Source organism: Ovis canadensis, chromosome 8, assembly GCF_042477335.2.
Source record: "Ovis canadensis isolate MfBH-ARS-UI-01 breed Bighorn chromosome 8, ARS-UI_OviCan_v2, whole genome shotgun sequence".
Taxonomy (NCBI): Eukaryota; Metazoa; Chordata; class Mammalia; order Artiodactyla; family Bovidae; genus Ovis; species Ovis canadensis.
The window spans coordinates 37,574,104-37,601,738 of record NC_091252.1 but is presented as its reverse complement, the minus strand read 5'-3'; the positions used below and the strand labels follow the sequence as shown (position 1 = coordinate 37,601,738).

General features: G+C 37.4%; 1 protein-coding gene across 3 annotated transcripts in view; it reads right to left on the bottom strand.

Moving 5' to 3' along the window:
- CDK19 (cyclin dependent kinase 19) overlaps positions 1 to 27,635 on the bottom strand; it is a 169,777-nt gene that overhangs the window by 103,072 nt on the left and 39,070 nt on the right. For 2 of the 3 annotated variants that reach the window (XM_069598119.1, XM_069598121.1), the window contains one exon: positions 4,143 to 4,218. In XM_069598119.1, the coding sequence (XP_069454220.1) occupies positions 4,143 to 4,218 (76 nt within the window). Of the gene's footprint in view, positions 1 to 4,142; positions 4,219 to 17,261; positions 17,350 to 27,635 lie in introns of those variants that run through there. The other variant, XM_069598120.2, reaches the window with a different exon arrangement.

The window sequence follows — 27,635 nt, the reverse complement described above, 5'->3', positions numbered from 1 at the left end:
ACATGTTCCTAGTATGTTCATCACCCAGAATTATTCCTTGTTACGGCATATTGTTAACTGTAAAGCACTGCACAAAGATATGGGATTATAATTCACCTCTGGTCAATAAGGTTCAAATGAAATTAAAATGTGAAATGACTTTTATTAGTGAGACTTGAGTAGCAATCCATTCTATCTATAGTAATGACAGTTTCTTTTCTAATTTATTTCTCTCATTTTCGGCTGTACTGGGTCTTTGTTGCCATGTGTGGGCTTTCTTCAGCTGCGGGAGCGGGGGGCTCCTCTTGGTTGCGACGTGGGGGGCTTTCATCGCAGTGACATCTCTTGTTGTGGGGCACAGGCTCTACGGAGCGTGAGCTTCATCAGCTGTGGCTCTCAGGCTCCAGAGTGAGGGCTCAGTGGTGGTGGGGCACAGGCTTAGTCACTTAGGAAGATAGGTAAACATACTATTACCATGCTGTCCAGAAATTCTGCTCCTTGATATTTACCCAAAGGAATTGAAAAGTTATGTCTACACAAAAGCCAACACACAGGGTTTACAGCAGCTCTACTCATAACTGCCAAATCTTTGAAGCAACCAAGATGTACTTTCGTAAATCAATGTGTAAACAAACTATAACACATCCAGATGATGGAATATTATTCAGTACTAAAAAGATATGAGCTATTAAGACATGACAGATACAGATGAATCTTAAATGCCTATTACTAAGTGAAAGAAGCCAGTTTCAAAAGGCTACATACTATATGGTTTCAACTATATGACATTCTGGAAAAGGCTTACTATGTCAACAGTAAAAAAATCTGTGATTACCTGAGGAGGCGAATGGTCTAGGATGAATCAATAGAACACTGAGGATTTTGAGGGCAGGGGAACTATTCTGCATGATATCATAATGGTGGATTCATGTCATTAGATGTTTGTCCAAATCCATAAAATATACACCACCAAGAGTGAACCCTAATGTAAACTATTGTCTTTGGGTATCAACATAGGTTCATCAATTATAACAAACATACTACTCTGGTGGAGGAAGCTGATAATGAGTTAAGCTATGCATGTGTGAGGGTAGGGAGTGTATAGGAAATCTCTAGAACTTCTACTCAGTTTTGCTGTAAACGTAAAACTGCTCTAAAAAATAAAGTCTATTCAAAGAAAAAAGAACTATATAGCCATTTTGGAATTGAAAAGTAAAATAGCTAAAATGAATATTTCACTGGAGAGAGGCTTAGGAGCATATTGAGCTGGCAAAAGACATAATCAGCAATAGGCAATTAAAAGTATCCTGTCTAAGCAATAAACAGAAAAAGAACAGGCAAAAACCATCAATGTGTCAGTGCCCTCTGGGACACCATCAAGACTAAAAACATACACATAATGGCAGTCTCAAAAAGAGAGGAGAGATAGAAAGGGGCTGGAAGAATATCTGAAGAAATAATGGCTGGAAATTTCCCAAACTTGATGAAAAACATTACTCTCTACACCCAAGAAACCACAAACTCCAATTAGATTTCACATCTATACATATCATAGTCGAATTGTCAAAAGACAAACACAAAAAGAAAATCTTGAGAGTAGCAAGAAAATAACTCCTCATGTACAAGAGATTCTCATGAATTAACAGTTGACTTTTCATCAGAAACCATGGTGGCCAAAAGGCAGTGAGATAACATAGCCAAAGTGAAAAAAGAAAAGACTGTCATTCAAGAACTCTATATGTGGCAAAATATTCTGCAAAAAACAAAGGAGAAACTAGCGATAAAAGGAAAAAAAGAAGAAATTAAGATATTCCTAAATACAAAAACAGAAAACTCACTCCTAGAAGATCTGCGCTACAAAAAAAAAACTAAATGGAGACTTTGGGTTAAAATGGAAGGACTTTTAAGTACCTTATATCTACACATAAAATAAAGAGCACTGGCAACGGTAACAACATGAGTAAATAGAAGAAATGGCATTAAATATATTTTAACTGTTTTTCTTCTATGTGATTTAAAAGACAACTGCATTAAGCAATAATTACAAAACTGTGTTTGTGAGCTTATAATGTACAAAGATGTATGCACTTAGCCACTATGCAATAACATACATGTTAAACTCATGTCAAAATCCCTATCACGTTGGGGCTAAGTCATCCAGGTAATATAAAAAATTATTCAATTCAGAAACTGCATACTTTCTAAAGTTCTACTAAGCAAACCCTCAATAAAAATATGAAGACTGCAAATGAGTTTCAGAGTTACGTTTTGTCAGCTTCTGCACAAGAAACAATGAACAAAATAAAAAGGAAAGTATGAGAAGCTATCTGCAAACCATTTATCTGATAAGTGGTTAGTAACCAAAACATATCAGAAATGTACTCAACTCAACAGCAAAAATCATCAATATCATCATTCAATTCAAAAATGGATAAAGGAACTGAACAAGGACTTCTTCCAAAGAAGATACACAGACGGCCAGCAGATACATTAAGTGTACGATGTCATTAATCATCAAGGAAATACAATCAAAACCACAGTGAGATATCACTTCACATCTGTTAAAATAACTATCACCATAAAGACAAGATGTGACAAATGTTAGTGGGGATGTTGAGAAAAGGGAATCCATGGATTCCTCAGAAGATGTATAGAATTAGATTTTCATCTCCTAATAATCAAAACTTTAAATTTCAGCTATTTACCCAATTAATTCATGGACATTGAATTAATGCTGTATTAAATTATGGAACTCTAGCAAAACTGCATACCAGTGATATTCACATTGGTTGAAATAATACTCTATGAATTTTAGCGAGTTAAAAATCAATTATCAAATGCTCACTCTGGTAGGGCACTATGAACGCCAATTTATAATTAATGGAAAAATGACAAAATGAACACTTTAAACAATAAATTTATATTCTAAAGCAAACTAAGGATTATACAGAACTTTGTTGTTTATTCATTAATTTATTCAACAAGCATTTATGGGGCACCTGCTATGTGCCAGGTACTATGCAAGAAACTAGGGACAAAAAGACAAGGTCCCTACCCCCAAAGTGTACACAGCCTAGTGAGAAACTCCCATTCTGAAATCAAAGAATTTATGACTAGAAGGGATCTTATAGTTCCCTTATTTCAATATAAGGAAACTGAGACTCATAGCTAGTTTAAACCACAAAGGCAAACAGACACTCAGGTCTACAGAAATCCCGCCTCGTGTGTTCTCTGCACTATTCATTTTCTTATGAGTAAGAGTGATGATGGAGTGCTTCAATGCGAGTGAACTGCAAAGAAGGAGCTGTGAGTAAAACATGAGACAGTTACCAAATCAGAGACAGAAATGCCTAATGGATACAGACAATATGTTTAATAATTTAGAGACAGAAACTCCTAATAGATTGGTGATATCATAATAAAGGCCCAATAAGAAACTAAAGCACTAAAATAAGAAACTGAAGAACTAAAATAAGGTAACACAATATTAAGACTTCTAAGCCATAATTGTCATTTTGCCTCTGCTTACTGATTTGTAAAATGGAAATACTAAAAGTACTTACTTCATATGATTGTTAGGAAAATTAAATTAATACTTAAAAGCACTTAGTAAGCACAGCACCTGGTAAATACTCAGGAAATGTTAGGTGTTCTTATAGACAATCATTTCTTAAATGTACAGGTGTGTCATATAAAACAAGAATGATCTTTCTGTAAGGAATCATCCTATTATTATGACAGTCTTATTTTTTTAGCAACTAGCAAAATGTAACACTAAAACCTGGACTCTTCAGAAAATGTTTAATATGCACACTATCTAGCAGTATCACCCCTTCTCTATAAAGACATGTATCAGTCCTAAAATGACAGGAAAGATAGACATTAATTACTAATTTAAATTAATAGTTATACGCAATTATAAATTAAATCAATTTAAAAAATCATTCAGTTCTGTATTCTTAAGATTATAAATCCTAAATATACTTAAGAGAATGTTTAAAGATGACTTTCAAGTAATTAAAAGGTTTATGCAACTTTTCTCGTAGAAAATTTTCTTAAACTAACATCTTTGAAATAACCATGCATTGTATATATTAATGAAACATTTACATTAATATCACCCAATATCAATAACAAAATAAATAACATTTATGTCCACTTACTGCAATCTCTCTACATGCCGACATAGATATTCCTGTGCCTTCAATTTGCTTCAATGCATATTCTTTTTCATCTTTTCTGCATAGGAACAAAAAAAATTATTTTTTTCTATATATTTTCAGATTCAAAATTATAACTATATGAAAAATGAAAATGCACTAGCCTCAGTGATATGTAAACGCTCTCACTATGCATGCATTGCTTATTATTTCTGATAACATTTCAATTATAAAATGTGAAATACCAAAAGAAATTCATGTCACAATGAAAACATTATATAGAGCCAAAACACAAACTACAAAATTGAAATGGAACAGGATACTAAACACAACACTAGTTTCAAAAAGTAAACAAGCATAAATATAAACTCAAGCATATTGTAAGATAATTCCACTGTCTTAATTATCTGGAGTCTATGAAAGCATTCTGTTATAAACATTAAAAATAAATGACAGATGTAAACTTCTATATTTATTCAAAATAATTTCATAGTATAAGACCCATGTAATAAATGGAGGAGTTATAGAAAAATGTTGACCCACTGTGTGTGTGTGTGTGTGTGTGTGTGTGTGTGAGTTAGTCACTCAGTCGCATCTGACTCTTTGCAACCCCATGGACTGTAGTCCGTCAGGCTCCTCTGTCCATGGAATTCTACACACAAGAATACTTGACTGCTCTTTCCTCCTCCAGAGGATCTTCCCGACCCAGGTATTATACCCAGGTATTCCTTACCCTCTGAGCCGCCAGGGAAGCCCTGCTGACCCACTGAGGCACACTAGTTTTCACCAAGGACAGGCAACATTCAAAAGCCCTAAGACCTCAACCAAAAGCCTTGGAAAGACTTCAAAACTAGCCACCAACACCTCATTCTCAAGATCCCTAGGAAAAACTTGGTAGTTACAGTGAATTTTCCAATTAATGGAGGTAGGATTAGGAATTCTGGGAGACTCTGGTATCAGTAGTTACCAGGGTGCTTAACCAAGGGAAGACAGCAGCTCAATAATGGGGATACCATCCATAAAAATAGTACCAATGAGTGTCCAGTGCAATGAGGTATCTTCAGAGTACCAACAACAGGACCAGCCAAAGCAAGGCCCCAGATGAATGTAACAAATGAGACTCCTATCACTGGTTATTCTGACAAGAGGAGTATAACCCATGCCCTCCGAGTTTTGCCTTTTGATTATATTAGAGTTTCAACAATGCATCATCATATCATAAAGATTTCATCAAATGATAGTACCTAAGTAGTGCCTCAACGTCTTACTTACCTATTGCTCATTTTCCCCACTCTGTTTACTAGCAGATAAAGCACTTTAAGAGTGTATTCATAATATGCATTTTAAAACATCATTTCATGTGTATTTTAAAGATTTTTCACAATCACCTGTGCTTTGGGCAAATAATTGAGTTATGGTTTGTTCCAATAGTCTGAATATTATATACATTTTTCTTCCAATATATGGCATTCAGGAAACAAGCAGCATTTTGATAAACAGAATTTGCACATGTCAACAGACTGTTCTGCAATTACTAAAATGATAATCATGAAAATCATTAGAAACATGAAAAATGTTTATCATACACTGCTGAGAAAATATATAAATTATACTGTATTAAAAAAATACACACACTCAGATATATGTTGAAGGTGAAAAGTAAAAGTGTTAGTCACTTAGTCATGTCAGACTCTTTGTGACCCCATGGACTGTAGCCCATCAGGCTCCTCTGTCCATGGGATTCTCCGAGCAAGAATAATGGAGTGGGTTGCCATTGCCTTCTCCAGGGGATCTTCCCAACCCAGGGACTGAACCCAGGTCTCCCGCATTGCAGGCAGACGCTTTACCGACTGAGCCCCCGGGCTTGAAGACCATTGAAGGTGATACAAAAAAAAGAAAAACAGTTGTGTTAAGATGTAGAAAGTTACGTTAACCAGCTTTAGTACTAATATCCTATTGTCTCTTAAATTAGAGGGGAAAAGAAAAAAAAAAACAATTTGCCACTTTGAAAACAGTTGACTATTAAAAAAATCTTTAGTATTTCAAAGTAATACCTTAGACATGTTTCAAAGACATGTTTTAAAGAGCAACACCAAAGATAGAGAAAGCTTAAGTGATCCCATTTTCCTTTTCTTCTATCCTGTTTCCTCCAAACATAGCACCAAGAAGCCACTAAGAAGTATCAACACCAGCAGCAGGTGACTGTAATTAAAGCCAAAATCCCCCCTACCTTGAAAATATGTGTGGGTATGCCTGTGAAAGCGTTTGTGTCTGAGATGCTTAACACAATGCTTACAATGCAAATTTCACACAATCAATAATTAAATTTACTATCAGGTATCTACTACCAAGTATTTAATTAAATAAATTCCTAAAGTTAAAAACTATTTCTGACAAAATCTTCACATGAAATTACACTTTTCTTTTTAAAGAAATATTCCAATCCTCACTCAGTTCCCTAAATGAAGTGCTCCAGAAGCTCATGTAATTGCATAGTTTTATTTTTAATACTGTAAAGAATATTACACAATCTGGATAGGTTATTGTTGCTATGGAAACTATAAGATTTTTGCAGTAAGTCAAAAAGTGAAAAATTAACACATCACATTAATGACTTTTGAATTTCACATCCAGGCTGTCAAAGGAATTTGAAAGCTTGAGCAGAATAGATTGAAGCATAGGCCTCTTGCTCTGAATTATATGGATAGGATCTATCAACAAACCCAGTAATTATTTCACTTAATAAGTTTAAATATAACTTCCATCTGCTAAATTAATAAAATACTCAAAGATCTGCAGACTTAAGGCTTCTCTGCAGCTTTTGTGTTGAGAATGAGGGAAGACGCATACATGATTACCAGTTCTCTTCTATGTTAACTGCAGACGATAAAATGAGGATGCAGCACCTCTGAGGCTCACCATATGAAGAACTGGCAGAAGCCCAGAGGGCATATGGACTCACTTTCATCACTGCACTATGTCAGTGCCAGTCTGTGGTCAGATGCCAATACCTTAGTTATGAAAACTGAAGATCTGTCCTTTCCCACAATGCCCACAAATATTTTGATAGCTAGCACAAGGGACACAGAAGCTTTACCACTCCCATCCCATGTGAGAGCTCCTCTCCAGGAGTTCATGTGAAAATTCACACCCCACAGCTTATATGTTTCAGGCACAGATAATATGAAGTATCGTAAAGGTATAATTTACTCTTTTACCTGAAAAGGCTGAAAACCAGGTGAACCTGGCCTCCATGGCTATGACAACCTAGCTTTTAGAGGCAGCTTAATCCTTTCTTAAAACTATTTTGTTTCTAAAATAAAAGAAGTTATTATTTACTATAATAAAAGACACAAAGTAATTCCAAAGTCTTCAGGGAAACTGCTTGCTAAATTTTAGTGTATATTAGATACTACAGTTATAGCAACTGCACATTGAAAATAATTAAAGGAGTTTACTAAGTAAATCCAGGTGAATTAAAAGTAAATATATAGTATAAACCTGGTTTTATTTAATACAGAATGCTTTAAAGACATTTCTCCTGGGACTTCCCCGGTTGTCCAGTGGTTAAGAATCTGAGCTTCCACTTCAGGGGGTTTAAGTTTGATCCCTGGTCGGGAACTAAGATCCCACATGCCATGCAACAGAGCCAAAAAGAATAAATTAAAAAAAAATTTTTAAGACATTTCTCCTACACATCTGCAATTTGTATCAAAAGCATGCCAGCTTCCTTCTCAGCATTCATCACACACAAAATTGTTCAATGGGAACATTATATAACAACAAAATAGAAAAATTAATTTGGCAAAGACTGGGATTCTATTACATTTTCCATCTGAGACACTATGTTCTGGAAAACTCTTGATGCAAGCAATTCTATAGATGGAAGAAAAAAATCAGAAGCACATACTTGTGCAAATTGTAGAAATGGCAGCCTTAAAATGAAAGCTTTATCCCAGTTAGAAAACTAGACTCAGTGGGAAAATTTAAATGCAATTCAGGGAAGAACTTCTCAAGCCTCAAGAAACAGAAGTCATCTTTTGACTGAAATATTAGGAACCAGTTTAATGAAAAATATAGTCTTGTATATTTCAGAAATGCTCAAACTTGGTATCCAGCAACCAGTCACTTTTAGCAAGCTGAAGAATCATTCAACAGCCTGTATGCATGAGTGCAGTGAAGATTTGGCCAAACCTCCCTTGTTATAATTAGACATGTCCAGGGCTTTCTGGCTCCTATCAATAATACTACCAGCTGTCCAGCTCAGCCTGGGCCATCTTTGGTCCTAAGAATGTATGACAGACAATTTAGAAGACTCTTTTAAGAAAAGATGAGGGAGGCAAAAATCACAATATTGTAATAGCTTCCAATTAAAATAAATTTTAAGAAAAAAAGAAAAGATGAGGGAATTCAAGCTCAAGCAAAGTCGAGGGAAATTTTTCAGTCTTCAAACTACAGGGTTAAAATCCTTTTTGCTTCGAAGGAAAACAGAAGGTCCTTACTATTTTATTGTACATCAAGCAACAAACAAATGGAGAGTCAATATTTTACATTCCAACACTGTGACAAATTCTGAAGATGAACAAAATTAGAGACTAGCTACCCGAGACATCACAGAGTTCACAACCCACCTGGAAAGAGATTTTGAACGAGTAGGAAACATAAACAGATAACTCTGATACAACTGCCTCTGTGCCCAAGACATATGCACTATAAGCACAGAGAAAATGCCACTGGTACTTAAGGAAGATAACTACAGAGTAATGCCGTTGAGGGAAGAGTTTCCTGGAAAGAGAAGGCATGATGGGAGGGTCAGAGAATTTCAGGCAGAAGTAGGGCATGAAAAAACTAACAGAGGCATATTCAGGAAATAGCTGGTATTCAGTATAGCTGGAAGCTGAGGGTACGATGACAAAGGTCAAGAGATGAGATTAGGTTGGAAAAGAAGAGGGAACGAACCAAGGAAGTGCCACAAAATAACGTGTGCTTCATATGTAAACAGTGAGAAGCAAAAAGGTCAGAAGGGGTCTAATATGCTACTGAGGAAGGGCAGAGGGCAATAACTAAAAGATCCAGAAGGAATGAAGAGGCTGAGCCAAAGCAGAAACGATGCTCAGTCATGGATGTGTCTCGTGGTGAAAGTCCAAGGTTGTAAAGAACAATACTGCATAGGAACCTGGAATGTTAGGTCCATGAATCAAGGTAAATTGGACTTGATCAAACAAGAGATGGCAAGAGTGAACATCAACATCTTAGGAATCAGTGAACTAAGATGGATAGGAATGGGCAAATTGAATTCAGATGACCATTATATCTACTACTGTGGGGAAGAATCCTTTAGAAAGAAACGGAGTAGCCCTCATAGTCAACAAAAGACTCTGAAATGCAGTACTGGGTGCAGCCTCAAAAATGAAAGAATGATTCTGGTTTGTTTCCAAGGCAAACCATTCAACATCAGTAATCTATTCAACAGTAACCATTCAACAGTAATCTAAATCTATGGTCCAACTACTAATGCCAAAGAAGCTGAAGTTGACTGGTTCCATGAAGACCTACAAGACCTTCTAGAACTAACACCAAAAATGATGTCCTTTTCATATTGGGGACTGGAATGCAAAAGCAGGAAGTCAAGATACACCTGGAGTAACAGGCAAGTTCGGCCTTGGAGCACAAAATGAAGCAGGGCAAAGGCTAACAGAGTTTTGTAAACAGAACACACTGGTCAGAGCAAACACTCTCTTCCAAAAACACAAGAGACAAGTCTATATGTAGACATCACCAGATGGCCAATACTGAAAATGGATTAATTACATTATTTGCAGCCAAACATGCAGAAGCTCTATACAGTCAGCAAAAACAAGACCTGGAGCTGACTGTGGCTCAGACCTTCAGTTCCTTATTGGAAAATTCAGACTTAAATTGAAGAAAGTAGGGAAAACCACTAGGCAATTCAGGTATGACCTAAATAAAATCTTTTATGATTATACAGTGGAAGTGAGGATTTGATTCAAGGAATTAGATCTAGCAGACAGAGTGACTGAAGAACTATGGACAGAGGTTCACTACACTGTTCAGGAAGTGGGGACCAAAACCATCTCAAAGCAAAAGAAATCCAAGAAGGCAAAGTAGTTCTCTGACAAGACTTAACAAATAGTTGAGGATAGAAAAGAAGCAAAAGGCAAGGGGAAAAAGGGAAAGATACACCCAACTAAGGGCTTCCCAGGTGGCGCTAGTGGTAAAGAACCCACCTGTCAATGCAGGAGACTTAAGAGATGCAGGTTTGATCCCTGGGTCAAGAAGATCCCCTGGAGGAAGCCATGGCAATCCATTCCAGTATTCTTGCCTGGAGAATCCTATGATTCTCCAGGAGGAGAGGAGCCTTGCGGGTTACAGTCCATAGAGTTGCACAGAGCTGGACACTACTGAAGCTACTTAGCATGCATGCATGCATACCCAACTGAATGCAGAGTTACACAGAATATCACGAAGAGCCTTCTTAAGTGAACACAGACAAAGACATAGAGGAAAACAAAATAACGAGAAAGACCAGAAATCTCTTCAAGAAAACTGGAGATTATCAAGGGGACATTTCATGCAAGGATTGGCACAATAAAAGACAGAAACGACAAGGACCTAACAGAAGCAGAAGAGATTAAGAAGAGGTGGCAAGAATACACAGAACTATACCAAAAAAGTCTTAATGAACCAGTTAATCACGATAGTATGGCCACTCATCTAGAACCAGACATTCTGGAGTGTGAAGTCAAGTGGGCTTTAGGAAGCATTAAGATAAACAAAGCTAGTGGATGTACTGGAATTCCAGCTGAGCTATTTCAAATCCTAAAAGATGATGCTTTTAAAGTGCTGCACTCGCTGCGATTCATGGGGTCGCAAAGTGTCAGACACGACTGAGCAAATGAACTGATCTGAACTCAACTCAACTGATGGCTGCTTTCATATCAAGTAAGCAGTGCAGCTTGCATATACATAGTTATGAATGATTTGTGTCATTGTACAGTGTAAACTAACAAAACACTGTAAAGCAATTGTCCACCAATTAAAAATAAGTACCGTTAAAAAAAATAAAATAAAATAAAATAAATAAATAAAGTGCTGCACTCAATATGTCAGCAAATTTGGAAAATGCAGCAGTGGCCACAGGACAGGAAAGGGTCAGTTTTCATTTCAATCCCAAAGAAAGGCAATGCCAAAGAATGCTCAAACTACTGCACAACTGCACTCATTTCACATGCTAACAAAGTTATTCTCAAAATCTTTCAAGATAGGCTTCAGCAGTACATGAACCGAGAACTTCCAGATGTACAAGCTGGGTTTAGAAAAAGCAGAGGAACCAGATCAAACTGCCAATACTTGTTGGGTCACAGAGAAAATAAGGAAATTCCAGAAAAACATCTACTTCTGCTTTATTGACTATGCTAAAGCCTTTGACTGTGTGGATCACGAGAAAATGTAGAAAATTCTTAAAGAGATGGGAATACCAGACAACCTTACCTGCCTCCTGAGAAATCTGTACACAGGCCAAGAAGCAACAGTTAGAACCAGACATGGAACAACAGACTGGTTCCAAATTGGGAAAGGAGTATGTCAAGGGTGTATAGGGCCACCTTGCTTATTTAACTTATATGCAGAGTACATCTTGTGAAATGCTGGGTTGGATAAATCACAATCAAGATTGCCAGGAGAAATATCAACAACCTCAGATCAGATGATACCACTCCAATGGCAGAAAGTGAAAAGGAACTGAAGAGCTTCCTGATGAAGGTGAAAGAAGAGAGTAAAAAAGCTGGCGTAAAACTCAACATTCAAAAAACTAAGATCATGGCATCCAGTCCTATCACTTCATGGCAAAAAGAAGGGGGGAAAGTGGAAACAGTGACAGATTTTATTTTCTTAGGCTCCAAAATCACTATGGACTGACTGCAGCCATGAAATTAAAAGACACTTGCTCCTTGGAAGAAAAGCTATGACAAACCTAGACAGCATATTAAATAGCAGAGACATCACTTTGCAACAAAAGGTACATGTTGTCAAGGCTGTGGTTTTTCCAGTAGTCATGTACGGATGTGAGAATTGGACCATAAAGAAGGCTGAGCATCAAAAAATTGATGCTTTCCAACTGTGGTGCTGAGGAAGACTCTTGAGAGTAGCCCCCTGGACAGCAAGATCAAACCAATCAATCCTAAAGGAAATCAACCCTTAATATGAATTGGAAACACTGCTGCTGAAGCTGAAGCTTCAATACTTTGACCACCTGATGTGAAGAGCCAACTCACTGAAAAAGACCCTGATGCTGGGAAAAACTGAAGGCAAAACGAGAAGGGGGAGGCAGAGGATGAGATAGTTAGACAGAATCACCAACTCAATGGACATGAACTTCAACAAACTCTGGAGACAGTGAAGGACAGAAAAGCTTGGTGTGCTGCAGTTCATGGGGTCACAAGAAGTCGGACATGACTTGGCAACTGAATAACATTAGGGGTGACAGAATTTAGTAACTAATTTGATTACGTAGGTGAAGGAGAGAAAGACTGTGAAGATGGGTGAAACTTCCATTTGTCTAATTGTGCCAATAACAACTAAGCAGAAAAATGATAACATGAATAGAGACCAGCAAATACAAGATTTTATCCTAATGGCAAGGACAGTTATGTACAAAGATTAATCTTATTAGAAAGGACTGAGATCAGAGGCATGGAAAACAATTAGGAGATTACTGCAATGAAAGTGTGAGGAGGAAAGACCCTGGATTGAATGTTAGCTTCCAAAAGGGGCTTACGACAATCCTGTTAAAACCTCCTCATGAAAATGAAGAAGCTAGGCTGGCAGCCAGAAGCAGATCTCAGATGAAACCTTCCAAGCACAACATTCTCCAAAACAGAATGGCAATAGCAAGACTGGCAAAAAGAAGGAATACTTGTGATAGTCATGTTAGAAGAAGAATTGGCAGGACCAAATGAACAAATAATGAAAATTAAGAAGTCTGGATCCAGGATAAGTCTGGGTTTCTGAGCTTGGTTGATGCAGAGGATGATACCATTAAGAAGGAGACTCGGGTCACATCTCTGAAGATTCTTCAGCCTGTAAATCTTTCTTTTAGCTAGAAAGAAAAACTCTAATCAAAAATAAAATATCTGAGAAGTCCAAAAGGGAGATGCCCTAAAGATGTTTACAGGCTTATTGTGGTGATCATTTCACAATATATACAAACATTGAATCATTACAGTGTTTTACACCTGGAACTAATACTGCTTGTCAATATACCTCAGTTGAAAAAAAAAGTTTACTGAGGGAGTTTCAGATTTAAAGGACTTGAGCCCACAGATGTGATACTGGATTGGAGGAAGTAGCACATAATTTTTTTGGCACCTCAAAAACAAACTGAGGCAACATGGGAATAAGGAAAGGAGAAAAAGAGAGCAGGAAGAAGAAAGAACAATTTCTGAACTTCTGTCTCACATCCCTTAAGAAAAAAAACAATTCTATGAATTCATCCTTTTTCTTTGCCAAACTTTAAGAACATAATTCAAATTAATGAAATCACCAGAAATATAGTACTCTTTCTCAAGACTGTTTTGGCTATTCAAGGTCTTTTGTTTCTACACAAACTTTTAAATTTTTTGTTCCAGTTCTGTGAAAAATGTTATTGGTAATTTGATAGGGATGGCATACAATCAGTAGACTGCCTTGGGCAGTATGGTGATTTTAACAATATTGATTCTTCCCACCCAAGAACATGGTTTATCTTTCCACATGCATCATCTTTTTTGTGTGTCTGACAGATTTTGGAGTACAGATCTTTTTGCCCCCTTAGGTAGGTTTATTCCTAGGTATTTATTCTTTTTGTTGCGATGGTAAATGGAATTGTTTCCTTAAGTTATCTTTCCAGTATTTTGATGATAGTGTATAGAAATGCAAAAGATTTCTGGGTACTTATTTTGAATCTAGCAACTTTACTGAACTCACTGATGAGCTCTAGCAGTTTTCTAGAGGCATCTTTAGGACTTTCTACGTATACTATCATGTCATCTGCAAACAGTCACAGTTTTACTTCTTCCTTTCCAATTCGGATTCCTTTTATTTCTTTTTCTTCTCTGATTGCTATGGCTAGGACTTCCAAAACTATGCTGAATAAACATGGTGAGAGTGGGCATTCTCGTCTTATTCCTGATCTTAGAGAGAGTGCTTTCAGCTTTTCACCACTGAGTATGATGTTAGCTGTGGGCTTGTCAATAATTGTTTTCTTCGAGAAGAATGCTGCCATAAATCAATGTTATATCTCTTTCCCTCAATATGTGATGATTTGGCTTAGCAATTTAAGAGGCTTCCATATCTCATAGAAAAAGAAAAACAATATGGAATAAAAACTTGGAAAACAAAACCAAAGAAGTATCATTTAGTTTTACACTGGTAATTCTGAATTACTCAATATCACTCTATATTCACTCAGCCTAGCAGTACTGAGTCCTTATTTGGAAACTCTTTACAAAATAAATGATAGTGATACTCTATCATATAGCTACAACAATTATCAACACATGGCCAGTCTTATTCCTACTACCTCCACATTTCTTAATTATTTTGAAACAAAACCCAGACATCATATCATTTGACTTAGCATAACAATACAACACCATAGCATTTTTAATTATCAGGATTTTTAAATTACAATATTCCTTAAAAATAATTCTAAAATATTAAAAGTCTTGTACCTCAGGGTTAACCGACTCAACTGACATGAATTTGAGTGAACTCCAGGAGATACTGGAGGGCAGAGGAGCCTGGAGTGCTGCAGTCCATGGGGTTGCAAAGAATTGGACCAGACTTAGCAAACGAACCACCACCACCACCACCACAGGGTACTGTTATTATTTTGTACTCCTCTTATTAACAAATAATGTCAAATAATACCAGCACCTTCTTTATGTTTCATCTGTCATATATTTCATCTACTCATTCTCTAAACATCACCAAAGTACAGTAAAAGTCTATCTTATTCAAGCCAAGTATTCCCGTGCAACATGGAAATCTATTTTTTAACCTCCATTCTTTAGAAAGACTACTTTTATTTAATCTTTCTTAAAAATGATTTATTAATTAATATACTTCTCTTTCTCTAAACAATGTTCATTTTATACTATTTGTTTCATTCAGAATTCTAATTCAGATAAACATTTACTATTTCAAAAGCTCTAAAATAATAAAATTTCAGAAAGTCTTATTTATGGCAAATTCTTACTGCTCAGAAGTGATTTTAATTAAAACAAACATATCTGCAGTAACACTTTATGATTCAGGTATGAAAAATCGGGGCTTCTTTAGCGGTCTGGTGGTTAAGAATCCACCTGCCAATGCAGGGGACACGGGTTCAATTCCTGGTCCAGGAAGATTCCACACATTATGAGGTTGACTAAGCCCATGCACCACAACTATTTAGCCCGAGTGCCCCAGAGTCCACGCTCTGCAACAAGAGAAACCACCACAATCAGAAGCCAATGCACCACAACTAGAGAGTAGCGCCCACTCACCGCAACTAGAGAAAGCCCGCACCCAGCAATGAAGGCCCAGCACAGACAAAAATAAACAAATATCTTTTTAAAGTGTTAAGTTTAAAAGATGATGCTGTGAAAGTGCTGCACTCAATATGCCAGCAAATTTGGAAAACTCAGCAGTGGCCATAGGACTGGAAAAGGTAAGTTTTCATCCCAATCCCAAAGAAAGGCAATGCCAAAGAATGCTCAAACTACCACACAATTGCACTCATCTTACATGCCAGCAAAGTAACGCTCAAAGTTCTCCAAGCCAGGCTTCAACAGTACGTGAACCGTAAACTTCCAGATGTTCAAGCTGGATTTAGAAAGGGTAGAGGAACCAGAGATCAAATTGCCAACATCCATTGGATCATCAAAAAAGCAAGAGTTCCAGAAAAACATCTACTTCTGCTCTATTGACTAGGCTAAAGCCTTCGACTGTGTGGATCATGACAAACAGTGGAAAATTCTGAAAGAGATGGGAATACCAGACCACCTGACCTGCCTCTTGAGAAACCTGTATGCAGGTCAGAAAGCAACAGTTAGAACTGGACATGGAACAACAGACTGGTTCCAAATAGGGAAAGGAGTACATCAAGGCTGTATATTGTCACCCTGCTTATTTAACTTATATACGGAGTACATCATGAGAAACATTGGGCTGGATGAAGCACAAGCTGGAATCAACATTGCCGGGAAAAATATCAATAACCTTAGATATGCAGATGATACCACCCTTATGGCAGAAAGTGAAGAACTAAAGAGCCTCTTGATGAAAGTGAAAGAGGAGAGTCAAAAAAGTTGGCTTAAAGCTCAACATTCAGAAAAGGAAGATCATGGCATCCGGTCCGATCACTTCATGGCAAATAGATGGGGAAACAGTGGAAACAGTGGCTGACTTCATTTTTGGGGGCTCTGAAATCACTGCAGATGGTGATTGCAGCCATGAAATTAAAAGACGCTTGCTCCTTGGAAGGAAAGTTAGGACCAACCTAGATAGCATATTAAAAAGCAGAGACATTACTTTGCCAACAAAGGTCCATCTAGTCAAGGCTATGATTTTTCCAGTAGTCAGGTATGGTCGTGAGAGTCGGACTATAAAGAAAGCTGAGCACCAAAGAATTGATGCTTTTGAACTGTGGTGTTGTAGAAGACTCGAGAGTCCTTGGACTGCAAGGAGATCCAACCAGTCCATTCTGAAGGAGATCAGTCCTGGGTGTTCATTGGAAGGACTGATGTTGAAGCTGAAACTGCAATACTTTGGCCACCTGATGCAAAGAGCTGGCTCATTTGAAAAGACCTTGATGCTGGGAGAGATTGAGGGCAGGAGAAGGGGACGACAGAGGATGAGATGGTTGGATGACATCACCGACTCAATGGACATGAGTTCAGGTAAATTCCGGGAGCTGGTGCTGGATGGGAAGGCCTGGAGTGCTGTGGTTCACGGGGTCACAAAAAGTTGGACACGACTGAGCGACTGAACTGAATCATTAGCAGATATTTAGTGTAAACCAATTACCTTATATAAACTACCATCTTCCTTTGAGAACTCATGATCTCAAGTTAGACTTACCTGCTACAGAAGGTAAAGTAACATGGAATGTCAGACTTTCCTTCAGAAATGCTTTACCAAGCATGTGCTATGTGCCAGGCTTTGTGCTCTAAGAACAGAAGAAAAAACAAGATGATTCTTTCCCTTGTGAACCTTTACACTGAGAAACACAAAAGCAAGGCATACAATCTGATAAGCACTATAACAGACGAATGTGCAAAGTACATCAGATAAAGAATGTTAAGCGTTTGGTTCTGGTGCAGGGAGTAGATAAAGAGGGATATTAGGTAAATAATTTTCAAAGGGAACATTCCAAGCTGACCTTGAAACATAAGCAGGATTTCATTAAACAAAGAAGAGGGGTCAGAGCCTTATGGTCACCAGAAATGTATGAACAAAGTTTGAAGAGTAAAATCCACATTATTCAAGAAATCAGCAGAAGACAGGTATAGCTAGAACCCAAAAGATGAAGTAATACATAAAAAGAGCAAAGAAGATGGAATTAGCATAGTCTTGTATGATATGCTAAAAAGATAGCATTTTTCCTGTATAATATGGGAAGCCATCAGAGGTTTTCAAGCAAGAGAAACATATGATCAAAAAAAAAAAAAAAGAAACATGATCAAGCAAGTATTCTCAATGAGACAGAATGTAAAATGAATCACAGGATTTAAGCCAGAGGTAGAGAGAACATTGTAAAAGTTCTAGGAAGGATTGATGAAGATCAAAATTAGAATAAATATGGTAAGAATGGAAGGAATCCATTCAAGAGGCCATCCAGATATAGTCTTATCTACTGTGGCCAAATATATATAGAAACATTGTACTTAAAGAAGTATTTGGTGAATAAATACATATTCACATATGTGTACATGTAAACAAGAGACTGCAAGGCAGAGAGACAGCTGAAGACTGAGGTTTCTGATCAGTGTGTTGGCTCAGTGAAAGCAAGGCTAGGTACCCCATACCTTCTACTCCCACTATTTCACACAAAGAACAGTACTGACAATGAGCCAGTGAGCAAGTAAAGGAAAATTCATTTTGGAGTGTAGATTTTAGGGTGACTACTGGATAGCCAGCAGAAGATGAACAAAAGGAAATAAAGGGCAATTTAGAAAACTTCATTACACAGGCAACTGTTAAAATCAGAGGAGTAAACGTGATCACAAAGAGAAAGAATACAGAAGAGAGCTGAAAGGTGGTGGCTTGGGATCTTTCACATCCTGGTGGTGGTGTTCAGTCGTTCAGTCATGTCCAGCTCTTTGCCTCCCCATGGACTGCAGCACACCAGGCTTCCCTGTCCTTTACCATCTCCCGGAGATTGCTCAAACTCATGGCCATTGCGTTGGTGATGCCATCCAATCATCTCATCCTCCTTTTGCCTTCAATCTCTCCCAGCATCAAGGTCTTTTCCAATTAGTCGGCTCTTCACATCAGGTGGCCAAAGTACTGGAACTTCAACTTCAGCCTGGCACCTACCTAATGTTAACATGCATATTGTTTACCAGAGTAAACTGACAATGCTCATGGGTGGAGGCGAAAGGACTCATGGGCTTTCACTGACCCAAATTTCACCAGTGGCCAAAGAACTTAAGATGATTAATAATGGGACTCATAACCTATTCACAGTAGCAAAGCCACAGGGGTTGGAAAGCCCTTCTCTACTGAATGCCACCCTTCAACAGGTTGTAGGAAACATCAGGATCCTTGATAATAGGCAAATCTAGATGCGAGACACTACCAGAAAATTGGTCTGCCTTCTAAAAAATAAAAACAAACCAAAAAGGACTCATAAAAAAGGTCGGAGAATCAGTCTACTCAAGACATGTAACAACAAATTATGCATGAAAACCTGGGCTAGATTGCGGTTCACATTAAAAACAGCTACAAGAATGTATTTTCAGGACACCTGGGAAATTTTAAACATAGACTAGATATTATATATTATTTTACTGTGGTAAATTTTCTTTTTTAATTACTTGTTTTAAACACAGGACAATGGCATCATGGTTATGCAGGAGAATATCTTCATTCTTAGGAGACATAGAAGTATTTTGGGGTAGCATGTCATGACAGTGGCAACTTAATTTCAAGTGGTTCTGTGACAACAAAAAATAATTTACATATATAAAAATAGTAAGAGAGAAAAAACATACAAAAATGATAACAACAGCTAAACCTAGATGGAGCTTATATGGGTATTAATTGTTCTAGAGTTTGAACTTTGAACGTCTCTGATTTTATAAAACCTTTTTTTTTTTTAAACACTATTTATTGCTAAGTCTAAAATACTCAAACACCACAGCACAGTGACTGCCAAATCTAAACTGGAGTTTGTAGGGTTTTTTAAAGTTTCTCTTTAAGGGAGCATTTCAGCTCTATGGAGAGGTGTGATATATAACAAGATGGAGTATCTGGCTGGAGACCAATTTGTCTATGAGTCCAAACCAAGTGGACCCATATGGATAGCTTTTATAAAACCATAAATGGTAAAACCGAAGAAACCAGGCACAGACGGCTTTGTGGCATAATTAAACCGGACTCACTGCACTCATGGGGTTACTGCAAATTCTGACTAAACCTAACGAATTTTCAAATAATATAATTGTTCCCTTATTTATTTATGTACAAAACTTTTCTTAATTAAAAAAAAAAATGAGCGAAGCAACTAATAAACAGTAGTTCGAGAAGTAAAAGAAAAATAGTGAGCTGCATATAGAAGCCAAAGAACGGTATCAAAAAGTAAATGGCAAAAGCATCAGATGCAGAAGGGAAGCCAAACCGGAAAGAATGGAGAGAAGGTGGTCATACCAACAGTCGTGGCAAAAGCATCAGATGCAGAAGGGAAGCCAAACCGGAAAGGATGGAAAGGAGGTGGTCATACCAACAGTCGTTGATGTTTCAAAAGAGCGTGATTAGCAGAGCAAAGATTTTGTTCAAACTTCTCTCAAAGGAAAACAAATAAACTGTACAAACTCTATTTTGTTATTACACTTACTTAAAATTGACTCATAGTCTCCCCCCTCTTTTGGAGATGGAGGAAAAATATCTTACTCATTTTTGTATATTTTTTAGGAGCTAACAAAGTACCTCACAAATAGCAGAAATTCAACATTTGTTGCACTGAAATAAACTTGTTTATTAGCCTTGATCAACTTAAAAAATATTTTTAGCATAACAGAAAATCTGGAAAATCTTCTTTTAAAATGGTCACTATAAAATTCTTGAAATCTCACTGTATGTTTGAAATTTCTCATAATAAAATATTGCCAAAAGTAAAAAAAAAAAAAAAATACTGTATATCCTAAAGATAAAAAGAAAATATTTTCCAGGGAATAAAATTCAAATGACAGTAAGACTCAAACACTGATACTTATTGGAAATGCATGCATATTTAAAATTTCACCAGAAAGCAACAATCTCCTAGGAGAGAAGAAGAAAAATATCAGTATGTCGTCATTCTCTAGTCTAGCACCATCAGAACAGACAGAACTAGATCATCAGCCAGCTTCTTTAGTTACACTTTTAGATGTCAGTCTTCACAAAGTTATATCAAATTTTAAGTATCAATGAAAAATATTCAAAAGAGAAACTAGCAAGATATCAAAATCAACATTTAAAACTTAAATACATACACGTTTTTCACCATATTACTGCAAGTTCAGCCAAATCTAGACCACTGAGGAATCCTCTTTTGATAAGATTTAAGTTTTTGCATGTTTCTCCTGGCTGATCTTAAGTACCATGATAATAGAGAATATGATATTGTAATAGAGTAAGAAACATATACTGTGGGGTCTTCCTCCAGGGCTCCTGGATCACAGCTCCTAAAATATTTGCATTTTCCTAAGCAATTAGAGCATAGGAGCATCTTTTATTATTCATTTTTTAACTCACAGAATATCTCCAGAAGGATAAAAATAAAAGAAGCTCTTCAGTTATTCATAACAAACCCCTTTCAACCACATCTGAGTTTATGTTATAAAGGTGATTTTTGGAAAGTCCCTAGATAGCCCCTGGATGGGGACCGGCTGCAAGGGGAACAAACCAGGTGATTAGAACTTTCAGTGTCCCCTACTGCTGCCCCAAATGGGACCTGGGGATTTAATTATCCACAAATGGTCAGCAATTTCATCTACAATGTCTACATAATGAAGCCTCCATAAAAACCCCTAAAGTACAGAGCTCAGAGAGCTTCTGGGTTAGTGAATAAGAGCCCATCCACTTGTTGGGGAGGGGCAGGCGGTTGGCACATCCCAAAATTCCATGGGAACATAAGCTCCTGTGCTTGGGACACAGACCTAACCCTATATACTCTTCATCTGGCTGTTCACTTGTACCCTTTAATATACCCTTTGTGATAAACAAGTAACCCAGCAAGTAAGCTGTGTTCCTGAGTTCTCTGAGCCATTCCAGTGCATGACTGAACCTGAGGAGGGGGTCGTGGGAACCTCCAGTGGGTAGCTGAGTGAGAGGCTGTGGGCAACTTGGGGACCCATCAGTTGCCACCGGCATCTGAAGAGGGGCAGTCTAGTGGGACTAAGCCCTTAATCTTGGGTCTGTGTCAACTTTGAACAGTTAGTGTCGAAACTGAGTTAAACCGTAGGATTCCCAGCTGGTGTCTGAGAACTGGTCAGTATGGGAAAAAAACCTATACATCTCTGGTGTCAGAAGTATTCTGGGAAGCATTCAGTGTAAGCAGAATTATGAATAGAGAGAAAAACAGCGTTCTTCCTTTCAGAGAGTCTATTCCTAACATAGTATCTTTGCTAGAATTCAAACCATTTGAACCATTATAATCCACAATCTCTGAAATATGGAAAAAGTGAATTCCTTTAAAGGACTTTACTTGAAACTTAAATCAACATGACATATATCATGAAGTAAAAAGTCAGCTATTAGTTATTAAGAATTAATTTCCTTTTAGTTTCCATATAGGTTGACCTGGACTAGTTTGTATAAAAACTCAGGTAAACCTAATAATCCATGTCAGATGATCCATTTCACAGAAATGTCAACCTAAGATCAAATTCTAGTCACTGAAAACCTAAAAAACTGAAAAACAAGAGGTTAGAAAAAGGAAGCTGTTGCCCAGCCAAGAACAAAAATATCAATAATAATGAGCCAATCAGCTTGTAATTTATGAGGGGGAAGAAAGCATATTTATTGTGTCATTAAATCATCTTTAAAATTAAAAAGTTATGCTGTCTACTATCCCAACACATTTATAGTAAGAATTATAAAAAATAGCTATATTTCTATAGTACTCAGTATGAGGTAGGCATCATTCTCAACTACATTAACTCTTAATCCTCATTAACAAGCTAAGGAGCTAGTACTATACTCTCTCCATTGTTACAAATGAGGACACTGAAAGCAGAGAAGTTAGATCATTCTAGATGACACAGCTAGTTAAGGAGCAGATCCAAGATTCACCTGAGTCAGTGCTTCTAGTCACTACAGCTTCATTTCTTCTCTCTCCCTTACTGGCGAAAAGGAACAGAATGTGTCAAGGCTCAGAGGCAAAAGAGGACAATGCATGTGAACCTTAGTAAAGCTGGTTTAGAACGGGGAAAGCAAGATAGAGCTGAAGGAAAACGAGGCAGAGCCAATTCAAACAGAACAGGTGAGCCACATTAAGGAAACTGGACTACATCCCAAGAAGAAAAGGATTTTAAGCAAACTGTGCTTTTGTGAATAGGTAGGAGGTGAGGAAAGAACAGGGAGAATAACATTAAAAGGTCTCTGCTATGCTGACCTAAATGGGTAGGAAATCCAAAAATGGGAGAGAGATGTGTATGTATAGCTGATTCACTTTGCTGCACAGCAGAAACACAACACTGCAAAGTAACTGTACTCCAATAAAAATTAATTAAATAAACAAAAAACCTCTGCAGTAATTTAAGAGATGACTACAGTCTAAATTAGGATGGTGGCAGAGGAAACAAAAGTAGATGGATCTGAAAGATAATTAGGAAACAGTATCAACACACAGAGGAACCAGAGATCAAATTGCCAACATCACTGGATCACAGAAAAAGCAAGAGAATTCCAGAAAAACATCTACTTTTGCTTTATTGACTATGTCAAAGCCTTTGACTGTATGGATCACAACAAACTGGAAAATTCTTAAAGAGATGGGAATACCAGACCGCCTGACCTGCCTCCTGAGAAATCTGTATGCAGGTCAAGAAGCAACAGTCAGAACTGAACATGGAACAAAAGATTGGTTCCAAATATGAAAAGGAGTATATCAAGGCTGTATATTGTCACCCTGCTTATTTAACTTATATGCGAAGTACATCATGTGAAATGCTGGGCTGGATGAAACACAAACTGGAATAAAGATTGCCGGGAGCAATCTCAATAATCTCAGATAAGCAGATGACACCACCGTTATGGCAGAAAGCAGAGAGGAACTTAGAGAGCCTCGTGATAAAAGTCAAAGAGGAGAGTGAAAAAGCTGGCTCAAAACTCAACATTCAAAAAAAGAAGATCATGGCATCTGGTCCCACCACTTCATGGCAAACAGATGGGGAAACAATGGAAACACTGACAGACTTTCTTTTCTTGGGTTCCAAAATCACTGATGGTGACTGCAGCCATGAATTTAAAAGACTCTTGCTCCTTGGAAGAAAAGTTATGACCAACCTAGACAGCATATTAAAAAGCAGAAACATTACTTTGCCAACAAAGCTCTGTCTAGTCAAAGCTATGGTTTTTCCAGTAGTCATATATGAATGTGAGAGTTGGACAATAAAGAAAGCTGAGCGCCGAAGAACTGATGTTTTTGAACTGTGATGTTAAAGAAAACTCTTGAGAGTCTCTTGGACTGCAAGGAGATCAAACCAATCGATCCTAAAGGAAGTCGGTCCTAAATTTTCATTGGAAGGACTGATGCTGAAGCTGAAGCTCCAATCCTTTGCCCACCTGACGCGAAGAACTGCGTCATCTGAAAAGATCCTGATGCTGGGAAAGACTGAAGGCAGGAGAAGGGAACGACAGAGATGGTTGGATGGCATCACCAACTTGATGAACATGAGTTTGGGCAAGCTCTGGGAGTTGGTGATGAACAGAGAGGCCTGATATGCTACAGTACATGGGGTTGCAAAGGGCCTGACATGACTGAGCAATTGAACTGAATTGATCAACAGAACATGTCATTAGAAATGAGGAAGTAACAGTAAGAATGAGGGTCAGTTTTTTACTTGGTCAGCTGGGTGCCATACACTGAGTCAAAAAGAACAGACAAAAGCTTTTGTAAGTTGAAGTTGAGAGGACTGTGGTTCTGTCTAAATGAAGATGTCCAAAAGGCATGTGAATAAATCTATTGCTTAGAAGGAAGACATGGGCTAGGACAGAGCGTGAAAATAGAAATTAAAATTATGAGAATGGCAAAGAGAAGAGAACCCTGAAGAACATTATTTAAGGAGAAGGACCCCACAGTATTAACAGTCTACGTTACATGGTGCTTAACACGACTGGTGGTGGCGGTGCAGTTGCTATGTCATGTCCAATTCTTGTGACCCCCATGGACTGTAGCCTGCCCGTTTCCTCTGTCCATGGGATTTTCCAGGCAAGATTACTGGAGTGGGTCACCGTTTCCTTCTCCAGGGGATCTTCCCTATCCAAGGAATGAACCTAGGTCTCCTTCATTGCAAGTGGTCTCCAGCATCGTAGGCAGATTCTTTACCAACTGAGCCACCAGGGAAACCCACGGCTGAGTGGCTTCTAATTATGTTACCATACTCTGGTCTTCCCAAATAAACACTAACTTCACTGAAAGCAAGGACACCATTGCAACTCCACAAATTTTAGCATGTTAAAGGCAATTTCTGGGGTACTTAACCACTGAGATATGGGAAAAGGCTAAATAGAATACACTTGACTTTAGGAAAGTCCTTTATTTTGGATTCCTTTGATCTTCCATTTTTCCTCCATGCTTTTAATCCCTCCGCACTTGCTGTACTGATCACTGGAACTCAGCAGACAAAGACGTCCTTGGCAACTGATGACACGAGGTTTACACAATGCTTCTGTGATCTATTCTCTCATCTTCAACAAACAATAAGCAAACTCAGTGGAAATTACCTCAAGAGAAAAATGGAGTAGTTCTTGTTTAAGGTAATAGACAGAATTTGTTCTATTTCATTTTACTACAACAGGAGAAATTTTTACATTTTTATATTACACTGTCAAATCACAAAATACTTGTTCTTTTTGGCCCTCAGTCTTTTCTACATTGACTGACCTTCCTGATCTCTCTTTGCCTTAGTCTTCGATCCATCAGACAAGGTCAAGCTTTCCAGAAATTTGACGAACTAGTTCTATCCTGAGGTCAAAGCTTTCTACTCTGCATTCAACAAGCACATTGCTATACACCTGACATTCATTATATACCACTCTGTAAAGTTACTTTTTCACAGTATGTGATTTAAAGAGCTTAAGGTATGGAATTATACACCTATTATATCAAATCAGATAGCAAAGAAGTTACACATACTCTCATATTACCAGTTTTTACACCTGTTAACTGAAAATAATAACACTGCACAATTTTCAAGATAAATGAGATCATACATATAAAATGTCTAGCACAGTGTTCACTACCCACTTCTTCTACCCAAGAAGTCCATAAACAGGTATTTCAGTTGGAATGCTTAACAGAAATATAGGAATATGAGCTTCTGAGAAATGCATATCAGCAAAAATGGAACATGAAATTTGAAATTAACCTTTCCTAAATGGGTAATAAGTTTCCTGAGAGGAGGTATCATTATTATTTGTATCTTTGTAGCCATCACGATACCTTGCAACTGTCAAGTATCTGATTGACTGAATATATTAGAGGACTAATGCTATTGGTTTTCTGCCTTTTCTAATAAGATAGAGGTTTACAGTAAGAGTCTAAAAATTAAGTTTTTCATTCAACAAATAGTTATGCCAATTGTAGTGCATACTGGACACTACAAGGGTTGTAATAATATACTGAGATAATCTTTGCCCTAAAGAAGTTCACAAGAGAGTAAAGGAACTGATTCATAGTTACAAAAAATAAGGTATAATATGAAAAACTGCCTTAATTCCCTCATTTAAAATATTTTTACAACTGTCAATTTAATCCTATCTTTCTCAAAGAAATTTAGGTGAGGGAAAGGGACTGTGGGGAGAGAGAATGAATCCTCCTGTGGCCTGATATAAGCAATACTTTACATCATCTATACTACTGATTAGGATAATCTACTGCAATTATCATAGCTCATGAAGAAAAACTGATGGCTTCCCCAATAAGATCAGGAACAAGACAAGACTATCTGCTCTCACCATTCCTATTCAAAATCATACTGGAAGTCCTAGCCAATGCAATAAAATGTGGAAGGAAATAAAAATTGCAGAGATTAAGGAAGAAATAAAAGTGTATTTGTATAACTGTCCGTGGAGAAAATCCCAAGAACAACAAGCAAACCCCTGGAACAAATAAACAATTATAGCAAGGCTGCAGGATGAAGGTTAATATGCAAAAGCCAAAACTTTCTTATACACCAGCATGAAAAGTTGGAACTGGAAATTAAAAACACAATTAAACATTTACAACAGCAGCTCCAAAAACGAATTACCTAGTTATGACTCTAACAAAACATGTACAGGGTCTATACAAGGAAAACTATAAAACTGAAGAAGGAAATCAAAAAAGAGCTGAGAGATATTCCATGTATATACCAAAGGCAGCCTAAAATTGTCAAGATGTCAATTCTTCTCAATTTGATCTACAGATTCAACATAATCCCAATCGAAATCCCAGCCAGTGTTTTTGTGGACATTGACAAACTCGAGTTGATATGGTATAATGGAGACAGTTTCTTACAAAAGTAAACATACTCTTTTCGTATGATAAAGCAATAGCACTCCATGGCATTCACCAAAATGAATTGGAAACTTATGTCCCCATAAAAATCTGCACATGAATGTTTATAGCAACTTTATTCATAACTGCCAAAACTTGGAAGCAACCATGATATGTTTCAGTAGGTGAATGGATAGATTAACTATGGTATACCCAGCTAATGCAGTGTTATTCAGCACTGAAAAGAAATGAGCTATCAAACCATGAAAACGCATAGAGAAGAAGCTTAAATGCTTACTACTAAGTGAAAGAAGCAAAACTGAAAAGACTACAAACTACATGATTACAACTATGATGTTCTGAAAAGAGGAAGCTATACTGACAAAAAAATATCTGTGCTTGCTGGGGGCTCAAAGGAAGGCAAGGGTGAATGGATGGACCACAAGTGAGAGAGGACGGAAGGGGGCAGGGCACAGCCATTAAAAGAATGACACAGCCATACAGGGACATGACAAATACTGGTCAGAACCAACCAGGCCCAAGATGGAGGA